At 36.9% G+C, this 27,763-nt stretch overlaps 1 protein-coding gene across 2 annotated transcripts; it reads right to left on the reverse strand.

Annotated features, from left to right (window-relative positions):
• Window positions 1–1,584: 1,584 nt before the first annotated feature.
• LOC120541524 lies at window positions 1,585–15,120 on the reverse strand. 2 transcript variants are annotated; one of them, XM_039773246.1, is made up of 3 exons: window positions 15,014–15,120; window positions 11,280–12,273; window positions 1,585–5,134 (listed from the first exon to the last, which is right to left on the reverse strand). In XM_039773246.1, the coding sequence occupies exons 1-3, from the start codon at window positions 15,114–15,116 to the stop codon at window positions 2,122–2,124; spliced, it is 4,110 nt and encodes a 1,369-aa protein (XP_039629180.1). In that variant the 5' UTR covers window positions 15,117–15,120; the 3' UTR covers window positions 1,585–2,121. The 2 variants fall into 2 exon arrangements, with proteins under 2 accessions (XP_039629180.1, XP_039629178.1); XM_039773244.1 differs by having other exon boundaries at window positions 14,750–15,120.
• Between the last annotated feature and the right edge of the window lie 12,643 nt (window positions 15,121–27,763).

Raw genomic sequence — 27,763 nt, forward strand, 5'->3', positions numbered from 1 at the left:
TAATTTATTTTGATAAACAAGGGCCATGTTGTCTATTCAATAGTATATAACAAACATTCAAGGTTAGTAACTGCATCTGTAAAATGATAATACTAACATTTTAACGGTAAAACTTGATTTAAAGGACTTAAAGGCACACACAGATAAACTTACATTATATAAACTAATAAAAATTGTAATGCAGCAGATTGTCAAATCATTGTCAAAGTATATCATGCAAGATAAATGTGAACGCTAAGTCATGCTTTTAACACACTTAACATTTTGGCAGCATACCACATCAACTTTGTTTAGCAAATTAAGAATGAAAATTCAGACTTATTTTTTTCTGAAGACAGGGTATTTTGGCTAATTATATTTGTGCTTAAAAGAAAATTTTGTGGTACTTGCTCTCCTGCCATAAGCTTTGCCATTGTAATCTTTGCAAACACTGCACCCTGGATGACAAATCCTCATATTAATGTGGTCTATTTAAGTGGAAGGGTTGAGGTCGAACTTTAAGATAAACCTATGTCATCTCTTTACTCTGTGTAGGGCCAGTACTGCTAGAATCCTAGCTACCTAATTTCTTATTAGTTAATAAGAGACTAGAGTAACATTGATAGTTATGGATAATCATTAAAGTCATGCAAATACAAGCTATTAGATAGGTAGACACTGATTGGTTGACTAATTACAGGTTTGTTTTTACTGGTTAGAAAATGTATTAAACAAACCAATACATTAATAAGAAACATTATTTCATTAACATAAAAACTTCACAGTTTGTGTTTGTCCACCCAAAAGGTGCATGACTAAAAATTATAAATCCAAGTCAAAAGCTAAAGCTGAACCATAAAATATTTTCATACTGTATTTACTGAGGTATCAATTAAAGGCTTCTCATATATATGTCTGTTATTTTAATGCTAAATTTTTAAGCCTATTGAACAATGGTTTTAATACCTGTTACCCTGTTGATCAAATATTTATGAACAAGCAGACAAATAAGCTTTTTAAGATGAGAGCATGAAAATATAGATTATTCAATGGCCACTTTCAAGAGCTTGCTACACAGAGGAACACACACACACACACACATACATAGGGTGCGTCTAAATAATGTTAAGTGGTGCAAGTTTCTTTGACTGACTGATGAAAATTAAATGGTTGGAAACATTCCCAGCAAAAAATGAACGACCAAAGAAATGGATGAAATGAGTGTCTACTGTACATGCACATTTAGTAATGCCTCATTTTACTGTGAGAGCCATTTAAACTCTACACTGAAAGCAAAACACTTTGTGTTCAGTTTAATTACATATGGCTAAATACAGTGTATATATATCTATACATTGTATATAGGTATATATACACACACGCACATACAGTGATATATATATATATATATAACACACAATAAATATTTAAATTTTGGTACATACGGCTTTAAACATTAAAAAATAAATGAATGAAAACACACAACTATCTACTACACTTTAGTTTCGCAATTGTCTTATTAGCAGGAATGGTCCTGCTCTTTTAAGAGCAAGCATTCAGAATCAGATCACTCAATGACCCTAAATTTCCCATAATTCTCTTAACTTTTTTTTTTTTTAAGCATGCTCTGTTTGTAGCTTAAAATAGCCTTTGACTTACAGTTCTCGTACCAATTCTTTAGAAAAAGTCTGTTTATAGGATGGCTGCGCACTTGGCACAGATATGAAAACTAATACTTTAAAGAATACTACTCTTTTAGATTTATCCCACACAGACAATCTGTAAACTGTTGGCCCTTTTCCTTTTGAGCTAAATATCTATCTATTGAACATTTTTGACTTAATCAGTTCATGAATGTAATACAAAAGTTAGTGACAACTAAACTTCTTACATGTTGTAAGATACCAAATCAAACATTTCTTGGCATTTTTTTATAGAAAATTACTATAATTTTCATCCAGTATAGGAATGATCCTGTTTGAAACCACAGTAATATATCTCTCGCTTCAATCATTCTGTTAAAATCCCTGTTCTATTTCTTTCTACAATAATATTCAAAATGTTCTTTATGTGTGCTCCCCTTTACCATATAAAAATTATCATTGGCCATGATGTTAAGCATTTCTGTTAAATGACAAAAGGTTAAAGGTCACCCCTTGCATGAGCCATGTAGTGCTGGTGAAGGTCACTCTCCTGGATGAATGTTTTTCCACAGTCAAAGCACTTAAGCAACTGCACATCCTTCTCTGGTTGAACACGTTTCTGCAGCTCAGCACACTTTTGCTGTAGAAACTGTTTCTGGTTTGGAGGAAATCTGTTCCCTTGCATGGTGTGCCTCTGATCCTCTTGCCTCTCTTCCACATGAGGGTGTTCGTTTTCTAAGAACCTTTGCTCTGGAACCTTCCTCTGCTCATGTAGAAGACTGTTCTGAGGAATTTCATCTTTGTATTTCCTTATGTTATGCTCAAATTCACTGTGGGGTTCTGGTAAAGATTGTCTGACAGTCCATTTCGGTTCACGCTGTATGCTATTTGGATATATCTCCTTTGTTTTTTCTTTGAGCAATTCTCTATGTATAGGTCCTTTTTGAACTTCTGTACACACTTCAGGAGTTCTCCTATGTTCTGAATGGAGAAAGCCTGGGTGGATACCATCTCTGTGTCCCTTCATGGTCCCTTTCTGTACAATCCCCCTATGCATTTCCATCTTGTGTTCTAGAGTTCTTTTTGGCTCAGGGGAAATGTTTGGGTTGATCACATTCCAATGGTTCCTCATCTGTAACTCTTCACAAACCTGATTTAAAGCCCTCTTTAGTTCACGTGGAGAAGTACCTGGGTTTAGCTCATCCCTCTGTTGTTTAGCTTTTGTGTGAAATTCTGAACACATTTGATTCAAGACCATTTTAGGTCCATAAGCTTGAGTGTAGGGATGAAGCTCTGCTCTCTGTTCTTTTGATTTGTCCTTGTGCAGCTCTGAATACATATGATTCAAAACCATTTTCTGTCCATGTGGATAAGTGTATGGGTGAATCTCCTCTCGATGTTCCCTTGCCTTCTCTCTGTGCAGATCTGCATACATTTGATTCAGGGCCATTTTTTGTCCATGTGGATGAATATATGGATATATCTCTCCTCTCTGCTCCTTTGCCTTTTCTCTGTGCATGTCTGAGCACATTTGATTGAAAACCATTTTCTGTCCATGTGTGTAAGTATATGGGTGGATTGGCCCTCTGTGCTCCTTTGGCTTCTCTTTGTGCAGCTCTGCATACATGTGATTCAGAACCATTTTCTGCCCATGGGGGTGACTGTAGGGGTGAATCTCTTCTCTTTGTACTTTTGTCTTTTCTTTGTGTAGTGCTACACACATCTGGTTCAAAGCCATTTTCTTTCCATAGGGATAAGGATAAGGGTATGGATGGGTCTCCCCTCTCTGATCCTTTGATTTTTCTTTGTGTAGCTCCACACACATTTGATTCATAATCATTCTCTGATCATGAGAATGTGTGACAGGGTGCATATCATGTCTTTGTTCCTTTAATTTTTCCTGATACACAAGCTTCCTCTGGAGCTCAGCACATTTCTGCTCCAAAATTCTTTTCTGCTCCTGTGTATTGGTTTTTGGAGAAACCTTGTTTCTTAACTCGGCCATCTTCTCATGCTGCAGAAAATTTCTCTGTAGCTCTGTGCACTTTCTTTCCAGGAAACCCTTGTGTTCATTCACTGGAATTCTTGGGTGCATCATTTGCCTTCTCCCTTTAAGCATCTCCTTTTGAGCTAATTCTTGTTGCACCTCGGTGACTTTTTGTTCTAGAGTTACTTTTTGCTCAGGTGTTGGAGAACTTATGTATGCCTTGTCCCTTTGCTCCCTCAACCTTTCCTTCCTTACAACTTCACGTTGTAGCTCAGCACATTTTCTTTCTAAGAGCCCTCTTCGTTCTTGTGCAGGCCTGTTCAGGGGGACCTCATTTCTCTGTATCTTAAACATCTCTCTACGGACAACTTTCTGCTGCAGTTCTGCACATTTTTGTTCTAAAACACCTCTCGGTTCTTGATGAACTCGACTAGAATTCAGTTTATCTGTCTGCTCCTTAAGTGTCTCATTCCATACCACCTTTCGTTGTAGCTCAGCACATTTTTGCTCCAAGACTCCACCATGCCCTTGTGCGGTTTTATTTGGGAGAATAGCATCTGACGAGTCTTCCAAGGACTTGCTCTGCATGACTTTGCGTTTTAGCTCTGCACACTTTTGTTCTAGAACTCCTCTACGATCCAGGTTGATGGACTTTGGGGGAAAGCTTTCTCTGGGTTTCTCTACCGTTTCTTTTTGTATATCATCTCTTTGAATCTCTATGCATTTATTTGTCAAGGAGTCTTCAACTTTTTCTTGTTGAGAATCTGTCTGTGTGTCTTCTCTGGTTTCTTCTTGCTCTTTTGTATCTGGTATACTTGGCTCTGTATCACTAGGCTTGGCCTGCACCATGAGATCATCTGTCTCTGTAATGGAATCTTCAGCTGGCTGCTGTTCTGTCTCATTAGATGAATGCTGTTTCACATCATTGTTTTGCACCTCTAAGAAATCACTAGTCACCTTTTCTTCAATGAGCTGGGAAGGGGTCTCAGAAACATTTTCTTTTTGTGGCTCAGCTGATTCTGGCAGCAACTTTTCTTCCTCTTTCTCTTGTATCACAGGTTCCTCCTTGTCCTCTGATCTCTGGTTCTCAGTAGCTGTCTCAATAACATTTTGGTCTGGCACCTCAGGGTTAATTTCTTGTACCACTGCAATGTTCTTCTTCTTCTTCTTAAGAAGAGCCATGCGCTTCCGAAAACCTTTCCTCCTCCCTCTGCCTCTCTTCTTTGGAATCTTTTTTGATGGACCAGGTATCACAGCTTGTGTTGGAACATTGGCAGATGTATTCATTTTATCATGGACTTTCTGGTGCTTTACTAAGCTTCCAAGCCATGAAAACTCCTTGAGACACAATTGGCACTGGTAAGGTGTCTGACCAGTGTGTATGTTTTGATGATCCTGCAGATTGTTGAGATTTCTAAAACTTTTCCCACAGTCATTACAATTGTAGATCTTTTTTCCAGCATGACTAGAAAGATGGTCCTTGAGCAAACTTTCTGTACTATATCCCTTAGGGCATTGTGGACACCTGGAGGAGATGGACAAAACAAACTAAGTTACCTTGCTGACAATAAAAATTGCATAACACCCTATATAACATGTTTGATTCAAAATGTAGCATACCATGGAATACAGCCAACAGGAAAGACCATGTGTGTCCACCTGTTTTTCCAAAATTCTCCACCAGTTAAATTAGACATAGAAAATAAATCAGAAAATCTATACATTTTAATGAAATGTTCTTACTTTGCAACTTAAAAACAAAACTTTGACAGGGCTAGTTTGCCCTTGCATACAAACTGTGTCTGTTGTTATTAAAATGTGGTGGAGAAATACACAGGTAAAGTGAAATTATTTAACCAATCACCACACAACATCTGCACAAATATGAGGTTACACAGTAATTTTGAACCCCTATGCTAGATTCTAAAGTCAAATGATACTAGTGAAGTGGTCTATTGTCACATGTGTACAATATTATACTGCAATACTGAACATTTTTATTATTATTAATAATACCACACTATGTAATGTATTACTATTCTAGACACCATTAATCACTCAATCCCGTCACTTCTTTTTCATTTCATTATTTAGGACTTATACTTTGCACATATGCTACTTGTATACATTAATTCATATAACTGATTGTTTCTTCCTTGTTGAAACCAGAAACAGAGACCAGCATACAGCATAAGAAAATAGTGCTGGTGAAAGCTGCCAAATAATATAGAAACACTGCTAGAAAAGAGACTTTGAAATAAAAACTTTTTCATCTTCTAGTAAAATGGCTTTCAGTATGGTCAAATGGAAGGGTGACTTACTGGCCAGTTTCAGCAATGCAGTAAGGGAAAAATGCTGACTGACTAATTCAATCATCAACAAAAACTATTTCCTGTTTAGATAAAAAGCTTACAATTCTCAGGATGGTACATCTAGATCACTAGGTATCTACGAAGAATAGTAATTTTGATATATTAATATTTATTGGTTTTAAAAAAATAAATTAGAAAAACCAAATAGCCCAATATCTCAAAAATGCCTTGTCAGAGTTGATCAAATCTTGGTGATGTTGTAAAAAAGTGGAAATTACCGAAATGTTTTTTTGTTTTTTTAAATTTGTCATTATGTATTTGTTAATATGACACTAACTTACAAGCTCTCAGCTGCTCTGAGAGCTTGCTTTATTCAAATGAAGAATGCAGAAGAATTTCTCACAAATAGCACCAGTAACTAACACGGTGGATGGATAAATAAAGACAGGCAGAGTCCTGGACAGGAAAAAAAAAAAGAGACGCAATCACGTTGCAAAATAGAGCAAGAGCTGTTTTTTGCTGTTGACTCTTAGATGCATACCCACTCTCATCATGGTTATCCTTTCTGCTCCGCTGACCACCAGCCACTGGCACTGGAGCCCGCGACTGAGATGTTTCATACTCCAAGGGAGAAACAGCAGCCTTATGTCAGGCATACTCTGTCCAATTTTTAGAAATTGTCAAGTAGCTTCTCACAATGCATGATTGTGCATGCATACTACTAGTGACTAACTGTATGAACACATTTGGTGTGATGAATATGCCATGACATGAATGCATAGATTATACATGTACAAGACCCAGACAGACAGTCTGACCCATTTAAAATAAACATGATAGCTACAGGCGTGTCAACAAAGCAAAGAGCTACATTCCTGACTCTTGCCATACTGTGTTCTGAAAGTACAAAGAAAAAGGCACAATTGGACCACTGAGGTGCAGACAATGGAGTCTGCCTATTTTACAGAGAGAATCAGGGGAACATAGTCGATGTAATTTTCTGTTTTGTGTTTATTTTGGGTTCTTCAGTAAAGGTTTCCCAAGATGCTAGTGTCATTGGCCATTTAGTTATATGTGTGATGGTATAGGATATTCAAATTTTTGAAATCAAAAATGTGAAAATGAGCATGACAATGGCAATATCCAATGCAAAGTATACTGTAATTGATACATAATGACATTCGATAGTGACTTGGGAATGGAGTCAGCTCATATTCCAAAACAGCTGAATGAAATTTCTGGCATGGCAAAAATTCTTTCAATCACACAACAACCCAATCATAAGATGCAACTGGACATCACCGTCCCTCTTGTACTTCATGTGAAATGATGGCCGACGAACCTGAAACTCTGGCTGACTCAGAAAATCAGTCAGCGACTGCAAATCAGACATAAAATTGAACAAGAATCACACAGTGCATGCCCAGCATTAAATAGTGGAGCTTGAGTTTCGAATGGAGAAATGCTACGCAGTCCTTGCTCTTCACATTAATACATCAGTGTAAGAAATTAGGTACTAGCACTTATGTATGTCCACTTCAAACAGTGAAAATTGTAAACATCTAATAATAATTATAAAATCCCTAAATTTCACATTTCAATTATAATCAGTACTCTTTCCTGTAAAATTGTGTTTTACAATGCCTTATCAATAAATGCCAAGTCACTAGGAAAACCAGGAATGGATCTAGTGCAGGAATGTTGTCCTTATGGACAACTGTGAATAACATGTTCAAGAGTAAACAGCTCCAGTGACCTAATAACATGATTATTGCTACTTATCATTTGACTAATGCCTTTATTAAGGTAACTTACAATTAATAATGTTCCCCAAGTCTGAGCATGTTATATAATTTAATACAATTTAATTCTTGCAGAAAAATTAGTTTTTATAATTAATATAATTACTCTCAAATATGAATGAAAACTCATGTCCCATCATATATACATGCTAATTTTTAAGACATACACTTATATTTTTGACATATTCTAACTGATGAAAACCTGCTTCCTAACATTATGCTTCATGCAATATTAGCAAAGCCTTGTAACTCTGGATCGAAGGAACCGTAGTGACATTCTGGTTTTCATTACAAATGAACCCTTAGGCACTGAACAATGTTCTTGTATTATAACAATATTAATCAGAAAAAATGCATTTACTCTATATTGAATCCATCTCCAACATTCTGCAGAACTAGAGTAGCAGTACTTTGATTTTTAAGAGAAGAAAAAAACAACATTGATCGGTTATGAAAATTAAACTCGAACTGGTCTGGTATATCCTGGCAAAAATAATATGCAGCCCTGATCTGATATGAGCTCCTGATATTGATGAGGAATTTAAACTAGCTAATAATAATCATCTCCCATGGTGACTTCCTCCTACTACACAAGCAAGTATAATGTGCATACAGTGGCAGTGCATTTAAAATTGTTGGTGTTTCTGTCTCAACATGACCATCTTAAAAAAAAAAAATCAATCTGACTTCCAGTGAAATTTTATTTCTTTTTCATTAATATTCTGTTGGGCTTCCACACTATTTTGCACTTTTCTAAGGAGGAATATGTTATTCTAAATTATAAGTATTTATAGTACAATTCTCTTCATATCAAATGTTGTCAGTATTTCATTTTGCAATGGAAATACCCATAATCACTATGACTAATAGAAGGCACAATAGCACTATAAAATTAACTGTTAACATAAATAAGTAAAATTGAAACCTTTATAGGAGACAACAGTTGTGAATATAAAAATAAATATTAATGGTGCAGGTCCTACAACCATAAACTATTCATACTGCAGTATTTTGTGGCATTGTATGATATCTATTTTGGCCACTAGATGACAGAATATGAACAATTTTCCTCCAATTATATTGTTTAAAAAAAAAACTGTTCCGAGAAAAGAAACACACATTTAAGCTACCAATAACACAAAATAAAAACCTAACTGGAAGTTACAAACAACTGTCATGGACTACTCATACTAGCTATATACAAGCCTCTGTTCCAAATCTGAATTTTGCCTCTTATTCTGCTGCAATAGGTTCTACACCCACATGACCCTGAATTGGATCCAGATGGTTAGAGAATGTTATTATAAGCATATTTTACATTAAGCATAAAAATCTAAATCATAATACCTTAAATATGCTCATTCCAATTCAAGGTTTCTGGCAAGACAGACCTGTTTTTTAAATCATAGTTAGCATGACTGCACAAAAACCCAAGACCCCATAAAAAAAGATGTGATATATTTGGCAGTGTCTAAAAACATTTCATTATAGAATGTACAAAGAAAATATATAGGAAAAGCACATAATTGTGAAAATATACATATTTATTATATTTGAATGTGTGGGGTAAAAGCCTTCAAGTAATCTAGAATAAAATACTTAGTCAAAACGCGTTTAAGGAGAACTTAAAGAGGCAGGACACCACAGTTAAATCACAGAAGTCGATTCAAATTTGCATACCTAACAACAGAAAAAGGCCAAGCAACAAAACACTGTAAAGGAAGAATACTGTATACTGTATGTACATCAACCTAAAGACATACTGTCCCAATTTTTTTTTTCCAAACAATGAAGGGGTCTGTTATAATGTAGGGAAAAACTTCTGAACTGATTTACACTTCAAGTACAATGTACAACTCCAGGCCAAACAGATCACCTACGTGTTTTCCATACCAAACAATGCCAAATTCTAACCCGCATATGTTCCTTGTGATCAAAAACTAGTAGCTTATAAAAGTTGTTGATATTACATCACATTTTTATGCTAACCATGCTAAATACTTAGCTAGATGAATATTATGTTGATACTCTCTTGATAAGACTTTTTAGATTTAAGATGATTAAAGCTTGTTCTGTTCTTGCATCATACCCAGGAAATAAAAGGATATAGAAAATTGCCACCATTGTCTGAAAGCAGTTATGCGAAATGGGGTGTTACATGAGGATTGTTACTGCATGTTTTTAACAGTTTATGATGCAACAGATGAGTAATGCAGAACAGTCAATGATCAATGTTTGAGTATCAAACACTTTCAGGGAATCTGCTACATTTGCATAGGCACATAACTGGAGAAATGATCTTTAGAGGGCTAACCTTATGTATTTAAATATCAATATTAAGATATCTGTATTAATACAGACTGGACAACATATATAGTCAATGAGCAACTGTGAATCTTCAGTATGAATTTTGCTTAGTTCTTCCAAATAGAAACTCCCCAAAGGTTATTAAGTATGTAAAGGGCTGGGGCGGCATTGCCATTTCACACATTCGGTGTACTGGATTATGTTTGGTCATTGTGCAGAGTCTGCATGTTCTTCCACTGTGCATGGATTTTCTCATGGGCATTCTTGTTTTAGTCCACAATACCGATGATACTTAGATTAATTGGCAACTCCAAATTGATCCTGTGCAAGTATGTAAAACGATGGGCCTTGCATTGAACTTCTGTCCTGCTTAGGGATTGTTTCATGCCTTGCTACAAGGACAGGCTTTACCCCCACAACCCTCAATATTATTTGTTGTATTTTAGAATGCTATGTTACTTTGTACATTAATAAGAAATATGTTATCAACTCCAAACAAATAACATGTATTGAATATCAGGTCTTGCAAATATTAGTACCCACAGAAAAATTTTCACAATGCAACCAATCTTACCTAAACTGTAGTCCAGATGTGGTTGTAAACATGCACAAATACTATTTTGGTTGCCAATAAAGCTAGAAGAAAACACATTGGCTATCCTGGATCACTGGTGTTGGCCCTTGGCCTACAAGATTCAACATCAATCATTTAAAAATGACCCTTGCATGTACTGCTGTCTTCCTTGTTATTACTCACTGAACAACAAGGTGGAATGATATTTTTATACAAGTTGTTGGATGATTGTAAATGGGAAATGCATTCTTATGGCCTCCTTTACCACAAAAGGAGCCTGAACGAATAGTAAAATACAAAATGGCTATTTAATCAGACATATTAACATCAAGAAAAAAAACTATTAAAATTATAATTCTGGCTGTTACTGGTTCCTTTCTTGTTCTACCCTATTATAAAAATTATATTTATGTTATGTCCTAAAGCTCAGCTCACGTTGTCACCTTAGAAATAGTCAATTACCCCTTCCACTTACCTTCAGTAAAAAAAAGTTAATTGTTTTACAATTGATATGGTTTAGACATTTAGACAACACTATTTTGCTGGCTTTTGTTTATGCGTCTTCACTGAAAACGCGATTCCTCTACTTTTTTTCTAGGTAGACCCAGACTTTAATCACACTCTAAATTTCAGGCTTTCAACACCCCATATGATGCAAAGTTGAATTAATTGTACCTGAATGGCTTCTCTTGATGTAGTTTCTGGTGACTTCTCATGCTCTGTGCTGTGGCAAACGCTTTGTCACATATTGGGCATCTGTGTGGTTTCTTATGTGTGACCTGGTGCTGGTACAGACTACACCTGTGCTTGAATTTTTTGCTGCATTGGAGGCATTGATAAGGCTGGTCATTGGTATGCTTGCGCTGGTGGATTTTCATAAGTGACCAGTGTTGATATTGCTTTCCACAGTCGGGGCATTTAAATGGCAAGAAGTCTCCATGATTTTGCTGGTGTTTATGGAGAGCCGCTAGATATGAATATGCTTTCTCACACTGACTGCACTTGTAGGGCTTCTCACTTAATTTGTTCTTAGCAGGACTGAGCGGAGAGTGGGCTAGTTGATGTTTTTTAAGTGACTCGAGGTAGGAATAGCCTTTTCCACATACTGAACACTTGTGAGGCTTCTCTGGAACGGTTTTGAGAGCGCAGTGCATTTGTTGATGGTTTTGAAGAAATGCAGAAGAGGAGTAACATTTGCCACACTTGTCACATACAAAAGGCTTCTCTCCATTCTCAGCTGGTTTACCGTCATTAGGGATTTGTTTTTTAGAAAGTGTTTTGACATCAGGATTGTCCTCATTAATCTGGGCCCTTTGTCCTGCTTCCAGCCTAACTTTTCCCACTCTTTTATATTTCTTGTATGACCTACTCCCAGCATGTACCAGTCGGAAATGTCTCTGATAGTTATACTTTCGGCTGAATACCCTTCCACAGTGGCCACACTCTGAGCTCTCCCAGACCCTATCTGATGTCTCTTTTTGGTCCACAGCAACTTGACCTCGTACCACTTGCCGCTTTCTTTTTCTTTGCTTAGGCAATAAGGTTTCGCCATCTTTAAGGCATTCTTCTTCTTCTGCAAGAACACCTTCCGCAACATCTTCTTCTTCTACAGAGTAGTTGATTGGTATTCGCTTACGAAGTACACGGTGATTTAATTCAAAATCAAAACCTGCAGACAGACAAAAAAACTATTATAAGGACAGTGTTGCAATTTTAACTGGCTTACACCAGCAATCAATTAGGCTATGTATATTAATGATTATTTAAATATTGCTGGAGCAATTCTTAAACTGGAAAATATCTGTATTCATATTAGTATTTTTTCTTGTGTAAGCTAATACCAAATTTTGAACAGACCGACTAAATCTGTTCAATTTAGAAGATGAGAATGGCTCAAGTGAAGTTGCAAATATATATTTTTCTTTGCAAGCTGCACAAAAGTTCCCTGAATTCATAGTAAACACCATATTCTTGATTGAAATCTACATTTTTGTTGTATGGATTTTTTAATCACTGCCTCTCTTAAGTGCATTACTTCACCTACTCACTTGAGCCCCACAAAGTCAACAGTGATTTTGTGCAAATTGTCTTTTTTTTCTAGATGTTTTATGATATCCCAATCAAAATATATCATTTAACAATATGTTACTACTATCCACATTCTATTTTTACGAATACATTCAATGGATGTCAATGCTTACTTAGAATTAACAGTTAACTGATATACATCTCCTGCAACAAACCTCCCACCTTTAAAATATTTTTCTTTTTTTTTGACACCTGCTATAAACATAAAATACTTTGTAAGTAGACAGATAGATAGACTCTGATAGGTTAAACAAACAACCATCTTTAAAGCAATTAGCATTTACAACTTAACATTTCATAACAATAACTTTTAAGACATTTTCTTTTTCAAACAAAATGTAATTTGCTTAAGTAAACCAACAGCTGCTGCCTCTAGCCTCATTAATGCTTGTTGTTTCGGACTTGAGCAAAACCTTTGACATGATCATTCATTAGTTCCTGTTAATTTAGCAGGGAATTTTATTCATATTGTAGGTTTAGCACTCAGCTCCTTCAGAGCCCATCTGACCAATAAGAAGCAGTGCTGATTAAAATGTTCCATTTGTTCCTTCTAGTGTCACACAAAAGTCAGTTCTGTATGTTTTTGTTTAGCATTTATGTAAAGTCCATCAACTGAATTCTAATATACTTACAAGTTATTCTATTGCTTAAACAAAATGCAGCTAAATATCTTACTGAGGAACCCAGAAAAATTACTTAGTACTTAGTGAAACACGGAAACAGCTTTATGAATCTAGAAAAGTTATATTTAGAAATTATGTCAAAGATGTCAGATATAAGCCACTGAGGTGTAATATGTAATTTAACTTGTCTTTAGATGCACATCTCAAGAACAGTACTAAAATTACATTTTTCTTCATAGAAATGCATCTTTCAGAGGCTATTTCTATTTTTATTTAAACCTGAAAAAACTAACTTATGCGTTTACCTCATCTATAATACTCTACTTTGTCTCACTTGATGGTCCTGCTGGGACTTTCAAAATGCAGCAGATTGGTTTTTAACTAAATTGCCAACATCAAAGCACACATCCTCTGTTTATGCTGCATGCATGCGATTTAAAAATTTGCAAATAACCTTTAAATCTAAAAATAACTAAGCTCCAAGTTACATAGAGGTTTTGCTCCATCATTCATTCCCTACACGTGCAACCAAGCTGACCAACACTGTAGTAATTTGGTTATGCTCTATGTGACACTGCTCTCTCACGTCATGGTTCACTGTGGAATCTCTCTGCCAAGAAAAAATAAGGCAGGTCCCCTGGTGAAGATATTAAATCACTGGGTTTTTTTTTTTTGTTTTTAATTATTGTTCGCTAAATCATCATGTTTTGGTATTAAAGTTAGCATGGTAAAACGCCTCATATATCGAGCTCTATAAATTTGTAAGCACGTATAGTGCATAAATCTGCATTCAAATTTTTCTTTTAAGTCAAGCGTTTTGACTGTTTTCAGCATGCTGAAAATAGAAACATTGTTCTGTATGTGTGGGGGAAAAAAAAGTAATGTCTTCGCTGCTTTTCTGTGCGAATTAACGGAAATATAAAATCGAGGACAGATTCATTAAGCAATCTGGTTGGTGTTGGTCACACCTCATTTGCGCAAAATGAACTGTATCCAAAAATAAACACTTCAGCTATTAATTAAAGTACCTTATTCACCAGCACCTGAAGGAAAAAAAAACCTACAGATCACCTCATCAAGTCACTTCAGGCCAAATTTTGTGTCTAATAACGGAATTGTTCTGTCGAGTTTGTCTGGGTATTCTGCTGCGAAGCTGGCCTAATGTCCTAGATTTAAACACACAGCTCTTAATGAAGACGCGCCTCTCTGCGCTAAGATGCCTAGTTTTGTCTTTCTGAGAAAAGCAGCCCTGTGACGCAATCGCTAATTGACATGTGCATCCTCAGTGTTAAGTAGCTTTGTCTTTTTTTTCCCTCGCTTTAATCGACTTGCATCGCTAAAGCCATTTTCTCGGTCCTCGTTGCTGCAGTAGGCATTTTTCAGAGCTGCAACCCCCGCCCTAAACTGCGCATGCCACCGCGCAGGCTTCCTTACCCCCGTGCCCGGCGCCAGCCACAGCCTCCTGCCCGCAGCTCTGGCCGCCAGGCTGGTGACACAAGGGATCACCCGAGCTGCTGTCCGGCCTCCCCGCCCGCTTCCTCCGTCGCCGCCCCTGGCCCCCTCGCCTGCCCGCTTTTGTTCCGCCGCAGTTCGGGGGCGGCGCTGTGTAGCAGGCCTCCGCCCGACCGGCGTCCTCCTCCTCTTCCTCCTCCTTCTCCTCCCTGCTCCGCTCGCCCTCGCCCTCGCCCCCGCCCCCACCTCCGGCTCCGGCCTCGACGGGCTGGCTCGGGTCGCTGTGGGCGTCTCCGGCCGCGGTGTGGGGCAGTGCAGGGAGCCCCGCAGGAGGGTAAACAGCGGCCATGATGGCGGACCCGCACGCTCGGCTCGGTGCGCCGCCGCCGTCACTACGTCACCCGCGTGCGTCGCTGGCGTCCTTAGCAACTAGAAGGCTCACCGGGACAACGCGTCCGGGGTTGGGGTTGAGGGAAACCAAAAACTGGGCGCCGGGATTATGGAAATTCACCCTTGTATTTTATTTCGCCATGGAGTCAAGTGACCGCTGATCCATGTCCAGAATGAGACAAGGTTTCCGGTTTGTGCCAAATGTTCATCTATGCAAAGTTGACATACACGAAGATGAGCTACAAGGAGGCATACATTGCAATTTTCTTTCATTTACATGATTTTTAATTACCATCGCAGTGCAGTAGTAATTACGAAGTGCTCTGAGATGAAAGCAAAATGAATATGAGCGTTATTAATTGTAAAGAAGGAAATGTCATCAACCACAGATCATATTTTACATCACACTTCTCTCAGGAGACATCTATCTTTCTGTTACCATATCAACCTATTGGAGCCCATAGCATGTGTTTCTTACACCTGTCGTTTGAATATTTTCAGACAGGGCGTGGCAGGTTCCAGTGTGAAAAAAAATTGAACAGGAACATTGTCCATCACAGACTTTTAAGTAAGACAGTTCACTATACATTCAATAAATATGACAAAATGTGTTGGGAGTATGGAATGTTGCTGTTGCATTTAGAGAAAACCCTATTGAACATATAAACTGTGAACAGGAGGCATTTCACCTTAATAAAAGTCATAAGTGCTGTGTGGTGGTAGTGATACCCATAGTACCACTGTGCCATTTAATGGAGCATGCTGTATGCACATGAAAACTCACTCTCAGAAAATGGGAGGAATGTGCACCATCCAATCTTACTTAGCATATAATGAACAGAACGTATATCCATTTTGTAATCCACCTATTTAGTTCAGTGTCACAGGATGTCTGAGTATATCTTAGAAGCATTGGGTGAAAGATGGGACCCAAACATATACAAGATGCCAGGCCATCACAGGGTACATTAATGTAAATGTAAACACCAACAGTGGGCCAATTCAGGTTTACCAGTTAACATAGCATGCAAATTTTACAGATGTTTTCTGAAGCCAGAGTACTTGGAGAAAACACTCATAGAATGGAAAGAACATGAAAACTTCGTAGATGCAGTGCATGGGCCCAGAGTTCAAGTTTAGGCCTCTGGAGTTGTGAAACAAAAGCAGTAACTGGTGCACCACTGTGTTGTCCCCATTTATGTTTATTATGATTATTATTATTAACTTCTATCCATCCATCCATCCATCTATCCATTTTTTAACCCGCCTGTCCACTTCATGTTTTTAGGGAGCCAGTACATAGCCCTGCAGCACTGGGCACAAGTTGGAAACCAATCCTGAGGTGGGGGCAGGGGGCAGAAATAATTAGTCTAACACACCCATCCAAAAGCCCATCAATTCCGTAGAAAACTCAAAGTGACACAGGGAGAATATACAAACTCAAGAAAAACTAGTGTCCTTGTATAAGACTCAGACAATGTGAGGTATACAGTGCTAACCACTGTCTCACCATTCTGCCCTAGTACAGAATAAGTGTTTTCTGTTTCTACTCCAATCAATAAACCTTTATTTTATATCTAAACAAAGCACAATATATAGTTTAAAGCAATACAAAAAGTTGACAAACAATTACAAGGTGAACATAGTATAATTTGAATTCATAATAAATATCAGGGAAATGCAAACTGAAAAGAAGCAACAAATACATTGATAATTGCTTATGTAGGACTCTAGGTGATCTGTCAATATGTTGGGCAGTATTCCATATCAGAGGTAACTAAGGCATGAAAAGGTAATGTATGCGCAAACTGGAAGAGAAAATGCCGGCTCTGATTTTGACAGTATCAAGGAACTGAAAGCAAGAAGTTCTGACTGCACTCTAGTTTGAACCAAGGATTTTGTAGAAGGAGATGGGCTATGTTTGCAGGATTTGAGAATCGGCATCACATTAAGTTTCCTGACTTGAACAATATTATTTATTATAAATGTTCCATATGTATTTGTTTTTTGGCTTTGTGCTCTCCCCCACCATAACCCATCACCTATGGGAATGGAGCGAAAGCTTTAGATTCATCAAATTTTGATTTCCAGTTTTCGATGGATCTCAATGTTTTAGGGTTCCCTGACACAAAAAACATTGGTATCACTATGATGGGTGTGTGTCTGCCCTGTGTCTGTGTCTGTTTCTTTTCTTGAGGATGGTCTAGAGCAGTGTTTTCCAACCTCAGTCCTGTGGCCCCCCTGTGACTGCAGGTTTTTGTTCCAAACAGATTCCTAATCAGTGAACACGGATCTCATTTAATTAGCTGGTATTATTTTTCTTTTATTCTACATCCAGAAAAGCAAGAAGCATGAGTTTTACATTTATAAGACTTTTAGAAATATTTCTGTTTTTGCTATAGATTTAAATGCTTAACTCTCTTTTGTTGATTTCATTATATTTTGCCCATTCTCTGTGCAGTTTTCCCCCTTCGCTGTATCTTATTAATGACAGTTAAAAATAAGCAGAGCAGACACCCTGGCAAACAACACTGAATAATCAATGGCTGCAAGTACTTTAACATCAGACCCACTAATTAGTAAATAATGGATTAATTAAACAATTAGAACAGAAGCAGAATGAAAATCAAGATGAAAATATTGTTTAAAAGAAAAAAAATACATAATTCCCATATAAGTGCTTGGTACATTGGTACATTTTTTTATATATATATATATATATATATATATATATATATATATATATATATATATATATATATATATATATATATATATATATATATATACCAAACTTAGTTTTCTAATTTCTATATTGTTCCCAAAACACAGAACTTGGGAAATAACACATCACTTTATTAGCCAAGGAGTTCAATTAAAAACAGAAGCAGGTTGGAACAAAAACCTGCAGCGACGGGGGGCCACTGGACCGAGGTTGGGAAACACTGGTCTAGAGCTAAAACGGCTGGACGGAAAAATACCAAACTCAAAGGTTAAGTCTGTTATGAGATGACAATGTGCTGATTAGTTTTTGAGCCACATTGTACAATAAGAAGAGGCACTCTGGAATCCTCAAATACTGTAATTTTAGTTCTCCTCATCAATTGCTATCGTAAGTCCTATTTTATGATCAGAAAGATCAGCATCAGAGCAATAAAAAATTGCTGAAATGTTATAGAATAGTTCGGGCAACTTGGTTCCCTAGGTCGCAAACCCCACTGACACTCACGTCTGAATTTTTAGATGTACAATTTTAGCAAGCAACCAGACGCCAATAAGGCTGATGGTGAGATTGTCTGAATATACCAAACAGCCAGTAGTGACTTTCATGTAAAGCTGGGTGTTACCAGCATATGGAAAAATAGAATGGTGGCTTTTTAGATGATTCATCAGTGTTTATAATCCAGTACTTTAGCCACTTGGCCACACTACAACACACATTCTGAAATAAATGCACAATTTTTTCCACAGAAGCTAACATTCTTTCTGATTTTCAAATCCTATTTACTTCTATGTGTGTCACGGTGGTGCTATGGTTAATGCTGCCACCTTATGTCATCTGGAAAGTAGGTTCAGATCCCATGTTAGTACATTTCTCGGGGTTTTCATGGGTTCACCGACAAAAGCGCGATAGACATATGCGCACCGACAAAACCGCGACAGACAAATGAGCGCCGACAAACCCGCTAACTGGTTTTCGACAAATGCGCGCCGACAAAATCGCGAGAGAGCCCAAGAGAGTGGGACGCCCTTGTTGCAATTCTTCCTACAAATGCAAGGCGTGATCTTAAGGACCATCAGTGTGCCGTGCTGATGGCATGTCGCGTCTCATAATATTGACTTCTAAAATAAACATTATTATATATGGTTTAAACTAGTAATTCATATTTAATGAAACTTTCGCGATTTTGTTGGGGCGATTTTGTCGGCGCGTTTTAATCGGCGCTATTTTGTCGGCGCGCATATGTCTATCGCGCAAATGTTGGGTCACAGTTTCGATGCCAATAAAGTGTGCATGAGGCTGAGAGACATTCTCTTTGGTAGTTGTGGGTGTGTGAATGAGTATTCCCCTGGACAGACTGCTGGCCTCATTGGGATGGACTCCGATCTTTCCTAACCATGAATGTGCAGATTCCTGCTATGATTCTGTTATATTAAGTCCTTGTCCTCTACACTGGAAATTGCTGCATATTTTAACAAATTAGATTTCTATGTGTGCAGTCTCTTTCATTGATTCCAATGTAATGCCAAATTCCTCAATACCAGTGAGGACAGGGCATTGCTTTAGTCATTGTGTTCTTTTAGGGAGAAGTTTTACTGCTTACTTCCTTGTGTTTCAGCCAGAATCTGTGCCACTAATGTTGTCTTAATAAGACAGACAGACAGACAGACAGACAGATAGATAGATAGATAGATAGAATTTATTTGCCCACAAGAGAAAATTAATACCTTACAGAATCTCAAGAAAAACATTGATAAAAAATGATTTAATTGTAAATAATAACAAAGTCTGGTTGAAAAGTCCTAAAAATATACTCTTACTTTAAAGTCAAAAAGCTTATACAATACTTTATGTAAAGGTAAAGGCAGCGGTTCTCAAACTTTCGTATTTCGCGCCTACCTGGAATAATTCTGCGCCCCCAGCATAATATAAAATGAGAATAACCCATGATACAACTAACAAAGGTGTGATACTCGTGCGGTGTCGCGGTATCCTATCATTTTTACTTTTATACGATTTGCATGTGTTCGGCTAAATTCGATTAAATATTTGCAATTTATTTTTTTAAAGTGCTTTAATAACTGTTAAAATGCCTTGTGTGGTTTTTGGTAGTAATTCTAATCCCAAAAACAATTAATATTTTTTTGTAATTATTTTTTTATGTAAAGAAACGATTAAATATGTTTTAATTGTTAAAAATCTCGTAAACGAGGACACCGATGAAGTCAATCTGCGCGAGACGAATGTATTTTCGTCCGACAAATATTATACCGCTGTTAGTTGTATCATGAAAATAACCCAATACACAGTACATTATTTAACTCAATTTGGCAATATTGGCAAAGCTGCCAATGTGGTTCGGCCGCGCCGCATTATCACCTGATCTACTGTTACCCGAATGTTCGCGACAGATACCGATACGTCTCGAACATTCTAGATTGAAAATACGCAACTATAAAAGCAGCAGCAGCAGCGGCGCTGCTCGTCAGTTAGTCATTAGATCTATGCCTTAGAAATATTTTATTTTAATTTTAGTTATAATGCATTCGTTGTGATTATATGCTTGCAAATTTAAATTTGAAATAAAGATGTAAAAAATTTATTTTGATGTCATGTTTATTTATTCGACGATCCCTTGTACAGCTTCAGCCACGCCCCAAAGTTTGAGAACCTCTGGGCAAAGGTAACATCTGTACCAGAGAAGGAATATCGTTGGGCAGCTTTTGAATTCAGCAGCTGGACTGATGCATGGACAGCGTCTTTGCTGTCCATGTGGATGGAGTGTCACTGATATCTTTCTTTAATCCTCAATCGAGCTGTTCTTTATGCCAAAACGCCCACGTGGGGTTCCACACTTAGCAATATTACACACAGATACCTGGATAACTGCTTTGGTGATGGATAGCTCTGCCTAAAACCATGACTAATAAAAGCATGTACAAAAGAAAACGTTATTTTATCAAGAGCACTTATCCATTTCTTGTGGGAAAATATATATACTCTGCTAAAATTTAAGTTATAGGCTAAATTATCTGGCCATTTAATAATAAGTTTATAATGTGAGTTGTAAATGTAGATATCATAGAAAGGACAATAAACAAAACACAACACAACGTATTGAAACAAAATAATGTCTCACCGCATTGGTCTTCAAAGGCTTTCACAACACTACTCTATATAAGACAATTGTAGAGAGTTCATTTACACGTAATTGCAGTCAATCTGATTAAACACTCCTAAAGAATACAGATTGCAGCTTCCTTTTAATATAGTGCCTGCAATCCCAAATTTTTGATTATCCATTCCACAACAAGAATTACCTACTACACATTTTATTTCTGAATCAGAGTAAGAAGAAACACTAAATTTAGCCATTAAAGACAACTGCACTTTTCTGCAATAACTTAATAAAATCTACACAGATATAGTTTCTTAAATTCATGCTTATGGATTGTGGTTAATTTATGTGCAAAATTAATATTAATTGATCTAATTATTATATTATTTTAATTTCAGCATATATTAATAATAAAAAATATCCATCCATCCATCCATCTAATTTCTGCTCTAAATCAGGTTCACAGGGTCTGAGGTACCAATTGACTGTACATATTTCATGCCATGCCATAGCAGAAGCACACTCACACGTACACTCACCTTCAACCTACTCTGGGCCATTATATAGTTGCCAAAAAAAATTAACTAGAGTGATTTTGGTATCTAGAAGGAAAAATTGAGAAAAAAATACATAAACTCGATACAGACAGTCTTCTTCTTCTTCTTTTGGCTGCTCCCATTAAGGGTTGCCACAGCGGATCATCTTCTTCCATATCTTCCTGTCCTCTGCATCTTGCTGTGTTACACCCGTTACATGCATGTCCTCTCTCACCACATCCATAAACCTTCTTAGGCCTTCCTCTTTTTCTCTTCCCTGGCAGCTCTATCCTTAGCATCCTTCTCCCAATATACCCAGCATCTCTTCTCTGCACATGTCCAAACCAATGCAATCTCACCTCTCTGACTTTGTCTCCCAACTGTCCAACTTGAGCTGACCCTCTAATGTACTTGTTTCTAATCCTGTCCATCCTCGTCACGCCCAATGCAAATCTTAGCATCTTTAACTCCAGCTCTGTCTCCTGCTTTCTGGTCAGTGCCACTGTCTCCAACCTATATAACATAGCTGGTCTCACTACCGTCCTTTAGACCTTCCCTTTCACTCTTGCTGATGATACCCATCTGTCACAAAATACTCCTGACACTCTTCTCCACCCATTCCACCCAGCCTGCACTCTCTTTTTCACCTCTCTTCCACAATCCCCATTACTCTGTACTGTTGATCCCAGGTATTTAAACTCATCCACCTTCACCAACTCTACTCCCTGCATCCTCACCATTCCACTGACCTCTCTCTCATTCACACACACATGTATTCTGTCTTGTTCCTACTGACCTTCATTCCTCTCCTCTCTAGAGCATATCTTCACCTCTCCAGGGTCTCCTCAGCCTGCTCCCTACTATCGCTACAGATCACAATGTCATCAGCAAACATCATAGTCCACGGGGTCTCCTGTTTAATCTTGTCTTTCAACCTGTCCATCATCATTGCAAATAAGAAAGGGCTCAGAGCCAATCCCTGATGTAATCCCACCTCCAACTTGAATGCATCCGTCACTCCTACCGCAGACCTCACCACTGTCACACTTTCCTCGTAGATATGACAAAGTGATTTGAACCCAGTTACTTGGAACTGTGTGGCAGCAACAGTGATTGCTAAGCCACCTTTAAAAAAGGCAAGTAAAAAAATGAAAATTTCAGTTTAAGGTATGCTTTACTATGTTAAAAACTGCTTGGTTGTTATCAAAAAGGAAATAAATGAACTAAACAACAATAAATAACAGTCCAATGCAGTAGAATTACAAAGAGACAGGAGCTCCAGTAATTTCCGCATTTACTGCTTACTGTATATACAGTAGCTAACAAAACAGCCAATTGCATAAAATCAGAATGCTTATATATTTTATAGCTTTCCTGGATTTACGTTAAATAGTGCTGCATAGTTTTCATGTTCTTGGTTTGATAAAAAGACCAATGTAGCATGCAATCTTCTGCAATTAACATTAAATAAGCATGTATTCTAGAATTACATTATGTTTGGAGCATTGTCTAATGTGCCCATTTTGTCTTCTTTCTGTATGGGTGCTTTTCTATTTCTAGCAAAGTAGTTTATCTAGTCAGGCAAGATATAGGTAAGGTAAAACCAAAAAATATAGACTTAGTTACATTCTTGAATATAAGTCAGTTGTATAAATTACATATGTAAGACCTTTAATCAGTATAAAGGAGTGCCAGGGCCAGGTGCCATTCCAGCAGTAACAGATAAAGGGAAGTTCTGCACAATGATTTGTGTAACAAAAGCATAAGACAATGAATAGCACTTTAGGGAGAGACACATAATGCCTCACTTAAGAACTACGTGGCAAACATTTTACCAAATGACCAGGACCTGACCTTCTACAAAGTGTAAGTAAGAGAGGTCATGAAAATCTGCAGACAGACAGGTGGCAACAAACATTTTACAGATGATATAATCCTTAAAGGCAGATGATAAGGTAAATGCTGACAGGTAGCTTCAGTCAGTGAAAATAATGGTCATCTGTTCCACCAAGATATTTGGAAAAATGCAGACAAAACCATTACAAGATAAATTTTGATAAATAAGGTAGTTCCACCCATTAAATTAAGACCAAGAAAATGAAGATCCACTGGATAGGGCAATTTAATGACAGCAAACACTTTCAAGTAAATTCTACAATAGCTCAGGACTCTAGATGTGTTGGAAACAGCACAGGAGGTGGAGGAAAAAGGCAACCAGTAATTTGGTGTTATCATATTAAACTATTCTGGATTTAAAAAACAATAGCCATCTTGCTTCTCCAAAAGGAGAGGTATGCCACCGTATGTGAGATGCCTCTCAATGTTTCAGTAAAAATGCAAGATTTGTTAATCTGAAGTGCCTTAGTAAACCCATTGCTAAGTTAGAGGTATTAAGCTTAAAGGAGAAACAGGAAATTGTTAAATGTCTCAGAGCAAACTTGAGATGTTTAACTGCAAGTTATAGCTTTATTTGCCTAAATGCAATATACATAATGGCTTACTATAGACCACCTAGCTGGAGTGTCATCACCCTCTATTGGCAAATGAACAAGCTATTTAATAAATACCACTTTCTTTCAGATGGTTTCACATAAGTATTCCCTGCTGCAAGAGTAACTTGGGTGAAATATTAAAAAGGAAAGTTTAAAGCCCTTTCATCTTGAACTCTTCTAAATAAATAGGCAGAGAAGCTAACTCTCCCTCTGCACAAAAATGTTTTAATTTTATTGGAACAAATTTACGACAATCACAAAATGGCTTTAGTTAGATAAAATGATCACCAAAACTGTGTGATGAAGCACCTTGGCACCATACGTATGGATGAACATGGGACATGTCATTATCATATGAGAGTAAAACGAAAAAAAAAAATTAAAATATTGCAAAAATAAATGTAACAAGATATAAAAATGATGATTTATTATTAACTCACGACAGGTCCCAGCTTTATTTCCGCTCTATTTTTGCTTTCTAAGCCTGATGTATTAAACCAGGTGCTATGTCTTGGTGAGGGTTTTATTATCATACTATATCTACTCACCCTTTAGTTCAAGCCAACTCACATTTTAAAAATTGCAAATCATCTGTTACATCTGCTATATTAACTGTAACATCAAGCCTATGATACCAACAATACATCTAAAGGAAGTTGTTTTGCCAAGTTAATGCTTTGATTAAAGTCTAGTTTTTTCTTTTTCTGTTATAATTTGTTAATGTGATGTGTTTTTGCTGTCCATTTTCTTCTTCTTCTTCTTCTTCTTCTTCTTCTTCTTCTTCTTCCCACATTTAAAAGATGACCTGATACATGCTTGGATATGTTGCTTCCAAATTACAAATTTCAGATCAATATCAGTCAAGACAGGCCATTAAAGCATTCAACCCATTTTATTTAGTCTTCACTGATTTTTCATGACCAAATACTTACAACATTCCCTCTCTAAGCTTTTGTTAGCATTTGCTTTATGTAGTCTTTATGATTTCTAATGTTAGAAGCAACAACTATACTGATAAATTACTTTTTTAAGCTTATTTTTATGATATAATCATTTGTAGGTATAATATATTGTATAGTTGTAGACAGATGTTAAGTAAATTGAATTGTTACAGATGGCTCACATATACCACAGACAAAGAAAGTGATAATATAAATAAGATATCTGCCTTATATACTTAAATCTTAACATACTATTCTGAAACCCACTAGCTACAATTCAGAGCCATTGGGGGACCAGAGCATATCTTGGCAGTACTGGGTGCAAGAACATCACAGTACTAACTCACACAAATACCCATGTAAGGACAAGTTGGAATCAAAAATTTACTTAACCTGCACATTTTTGTAAAAATGGGTAGAAAACTGGCATACCATATTTAGATCTTAAGCTGAGGTTTTCTTAATGTAAATTGTTTTTTTCAGTCAGGAGTTATATTAGGATATGTAGTTGGTTAACTTTGACCTTTGTTGTGGTGTGGCAAAAGTGAGGACATTTTTGAATGACAGCAAAATACCAAGCTGTTAAAATTGAAAATGCATACATTTTTGGCCTTTTCCTTCCAAAATTTCAAAAGAGGTGCACTTTTGGTTTGTACTTTGCTGCTGCTAGGCCACTAGCGTTATTTGTGCAATGATTACATAAACTAAATGTTAGGCGTTTGCTTTCTTTGCCATATAATTAATATAAAGGAAATTGCTCAGTCATGCAAATTTTTCATTTTGTTGCTTTTGTACTCTCTTGTTGGAGTTTTATTTTTTTCTCTGCATGGTCATATGCAGTGCAGGATGCCCATACCTGACATATTCTTTATTATTCAAATATACAAAGCAATTTGATGCACATTAAAGTTTCCAAGTTGCATCGAATTCTGTCAATAACTGCTTAGACTTAGTTTCTTCTCCTGTACACTAGTCAGTGCATTTTGAATAAAAAATAGTGGTGCACAAAACAAATCCAAGCAACTAAAACCAGTGTTTAAAAACAGTACACACAGTAATAATAGTTGTAGCAAAGCATTCTCATCTCCATTACGATACTGGCAGGAAGCCTCCCCAGATCAAAATGAGTTCAATGCAGAGAACAGGAACCAAACAAGTTATGAAATATTACTGCCAAGAAAATTCAGAAAATATGTAATGGAATGGAAACAAGAAGCAGTCTTAGACACTCAAACTTTTTACTACATTGCTCTCATTTTGCTTTTTACTTCTTTTCTGTTTAGACTATAACTTTAATGCATTACATGTATTTCTGTTCAAATATTATACTATATATGCTAATTATTCATCAACATTTCTCATCCATGATGTCCAAAACCTAACTGAAATGTTGAGAGTTCTAGTTAGAGATGTTTAAAGTGGCATAGTTAGATGTTCATTTATATTCTAACAGCAAAACTGCCTTCTACGATCGTATATGAAAGTAGCTGTTATCATTATTCTCTTCTAGAATAAAATGTAATAATAAATGCAATAACATCTTTGGAAATGTCATTTTTTCCTACATATAAAAAGTCAAATACTATAATTATATTGATAATCAAATTAGTTAATATAAATTATTTAAGCATATGATGGTGCAGTCACACAGTAGCTGTCCCTGCTACCACATGGAACCAGCATTGTGGGTCTGAATCTATCTGAACCATAACTCTTTGTGGAATTTGTATGTTGTTTCTATATCCAGATGGATTTTCCTTCAGGTATTCCAGTTTCCATAATTACAAAGATGCACATTAAGTTAATTGACATGTCATGTTCTAACCCACTAAATCCGGAGCAGAGTTGCAGGGTGCTGGAGCCTATTCCAGCTAGCACAAGGTGCAAGGCCAGAACAAACCCTGGACAGTGTGTCAATTAATCACAGAGTGAACACACACACATACACACACACTATGGACAATTTAGCATTGCCAGTTCATCAAACCTGCATGTCTTTGGACACTGGGAGGAAACCAGAGCACCGGAGGAAACCGACACAGACACAGGGAGAACATGCAAACTCCATGCAGAGAGGACCCGGAATGCACACCCAAGTCTCCTTACTTTGAGGCAGCAGTGCTACTACTGTTCCACTGTATCGCCCCATGTTAAGTTAACTGGTGATTTAAAAATAGGCACAGAGTGGCCATTGTGATGGACTGGTGTTTTGTCCGTGGTCAGTTCCTACCTTATGTCCAATCTTGCCAGAGTAGGGCCCAGACCGAAATAACTCTGAACTGGATAAGCAGGTTTGAGAATGTTATATTTAGTTATCTGTCCCCATCACTTTTATTTGGCATATTTTAATTAACCATGGTTCTAAAAATTTTATGGTGTCTAATTTAAAAGTTTTATCTCAGTTTTGGTTCTTTTTGTCTGTTTTATTTATTGCAACTTTAGATGGTCTTTTTGGTCTTACTTTCCATTGCTTTTGTTGATCTGTACTTGCCTGTCCATTCTGTACTACTAACAGTTTTGTACATAATCCACGTTCCTAGTATCTAGTACAAACATAGTTCTTGTAAATCTGTACTCATTGAGATGCCGAGGCATAGATATGCAGATTTAGGGGGGTATATATTGCTACTAGTTCAAGTTAGTGGTAAAACTATTCTCTATTTAGGGACACAGGTGTTTGAAGAGTCAGGCTGCCAGATCTTCTGACAGTTTATTAAAACATTCCCCTGAATCACAGACTGTTATAAATGTCAAATTTAAAATTTACATAAATAGGCTGTTTGGCAGTCTTATGTAA

This window comes from Polypterus senegalus, chromosome 12, assembly GCF_016835505.1.
Source record: "Polypterus senegalus isolate Bchr_013 chromosome 12, ASM1683550v1, whole genome shotgun sequence".
Lineage (NCBI taxonomy): Eukaryota > Metazoa > Chordata > Cladistia > Polypteriformes > Polypteridae > Polypterus > Polypterus senegalus.

Bases quoted from the DNA above. Each gene is read 5' to 3' on its own strand.
- LOC120541524 (XM_039773244.1), bottom strand. From the start codon at position 15,116: ATGGCCGCTGTTTACCCTCCTGCGGGGCTCCCTGCACTGCCCCACACC. The intron at 12,274-14,749 runs GTAAGGAAGCCT...GTCTGTCTGCAG, and splicing joins GGCTGGCGCCGGGCACGGGG to GTTTTGATTTTGAATTAAAT. The intron at 5,135-11,279 runs GTACAATTAATT...CATCTCCTCCAG, and splicing joins CATCAAGAGAAGCCATTCAG to GTGTCCACAATGCCCTAAGG.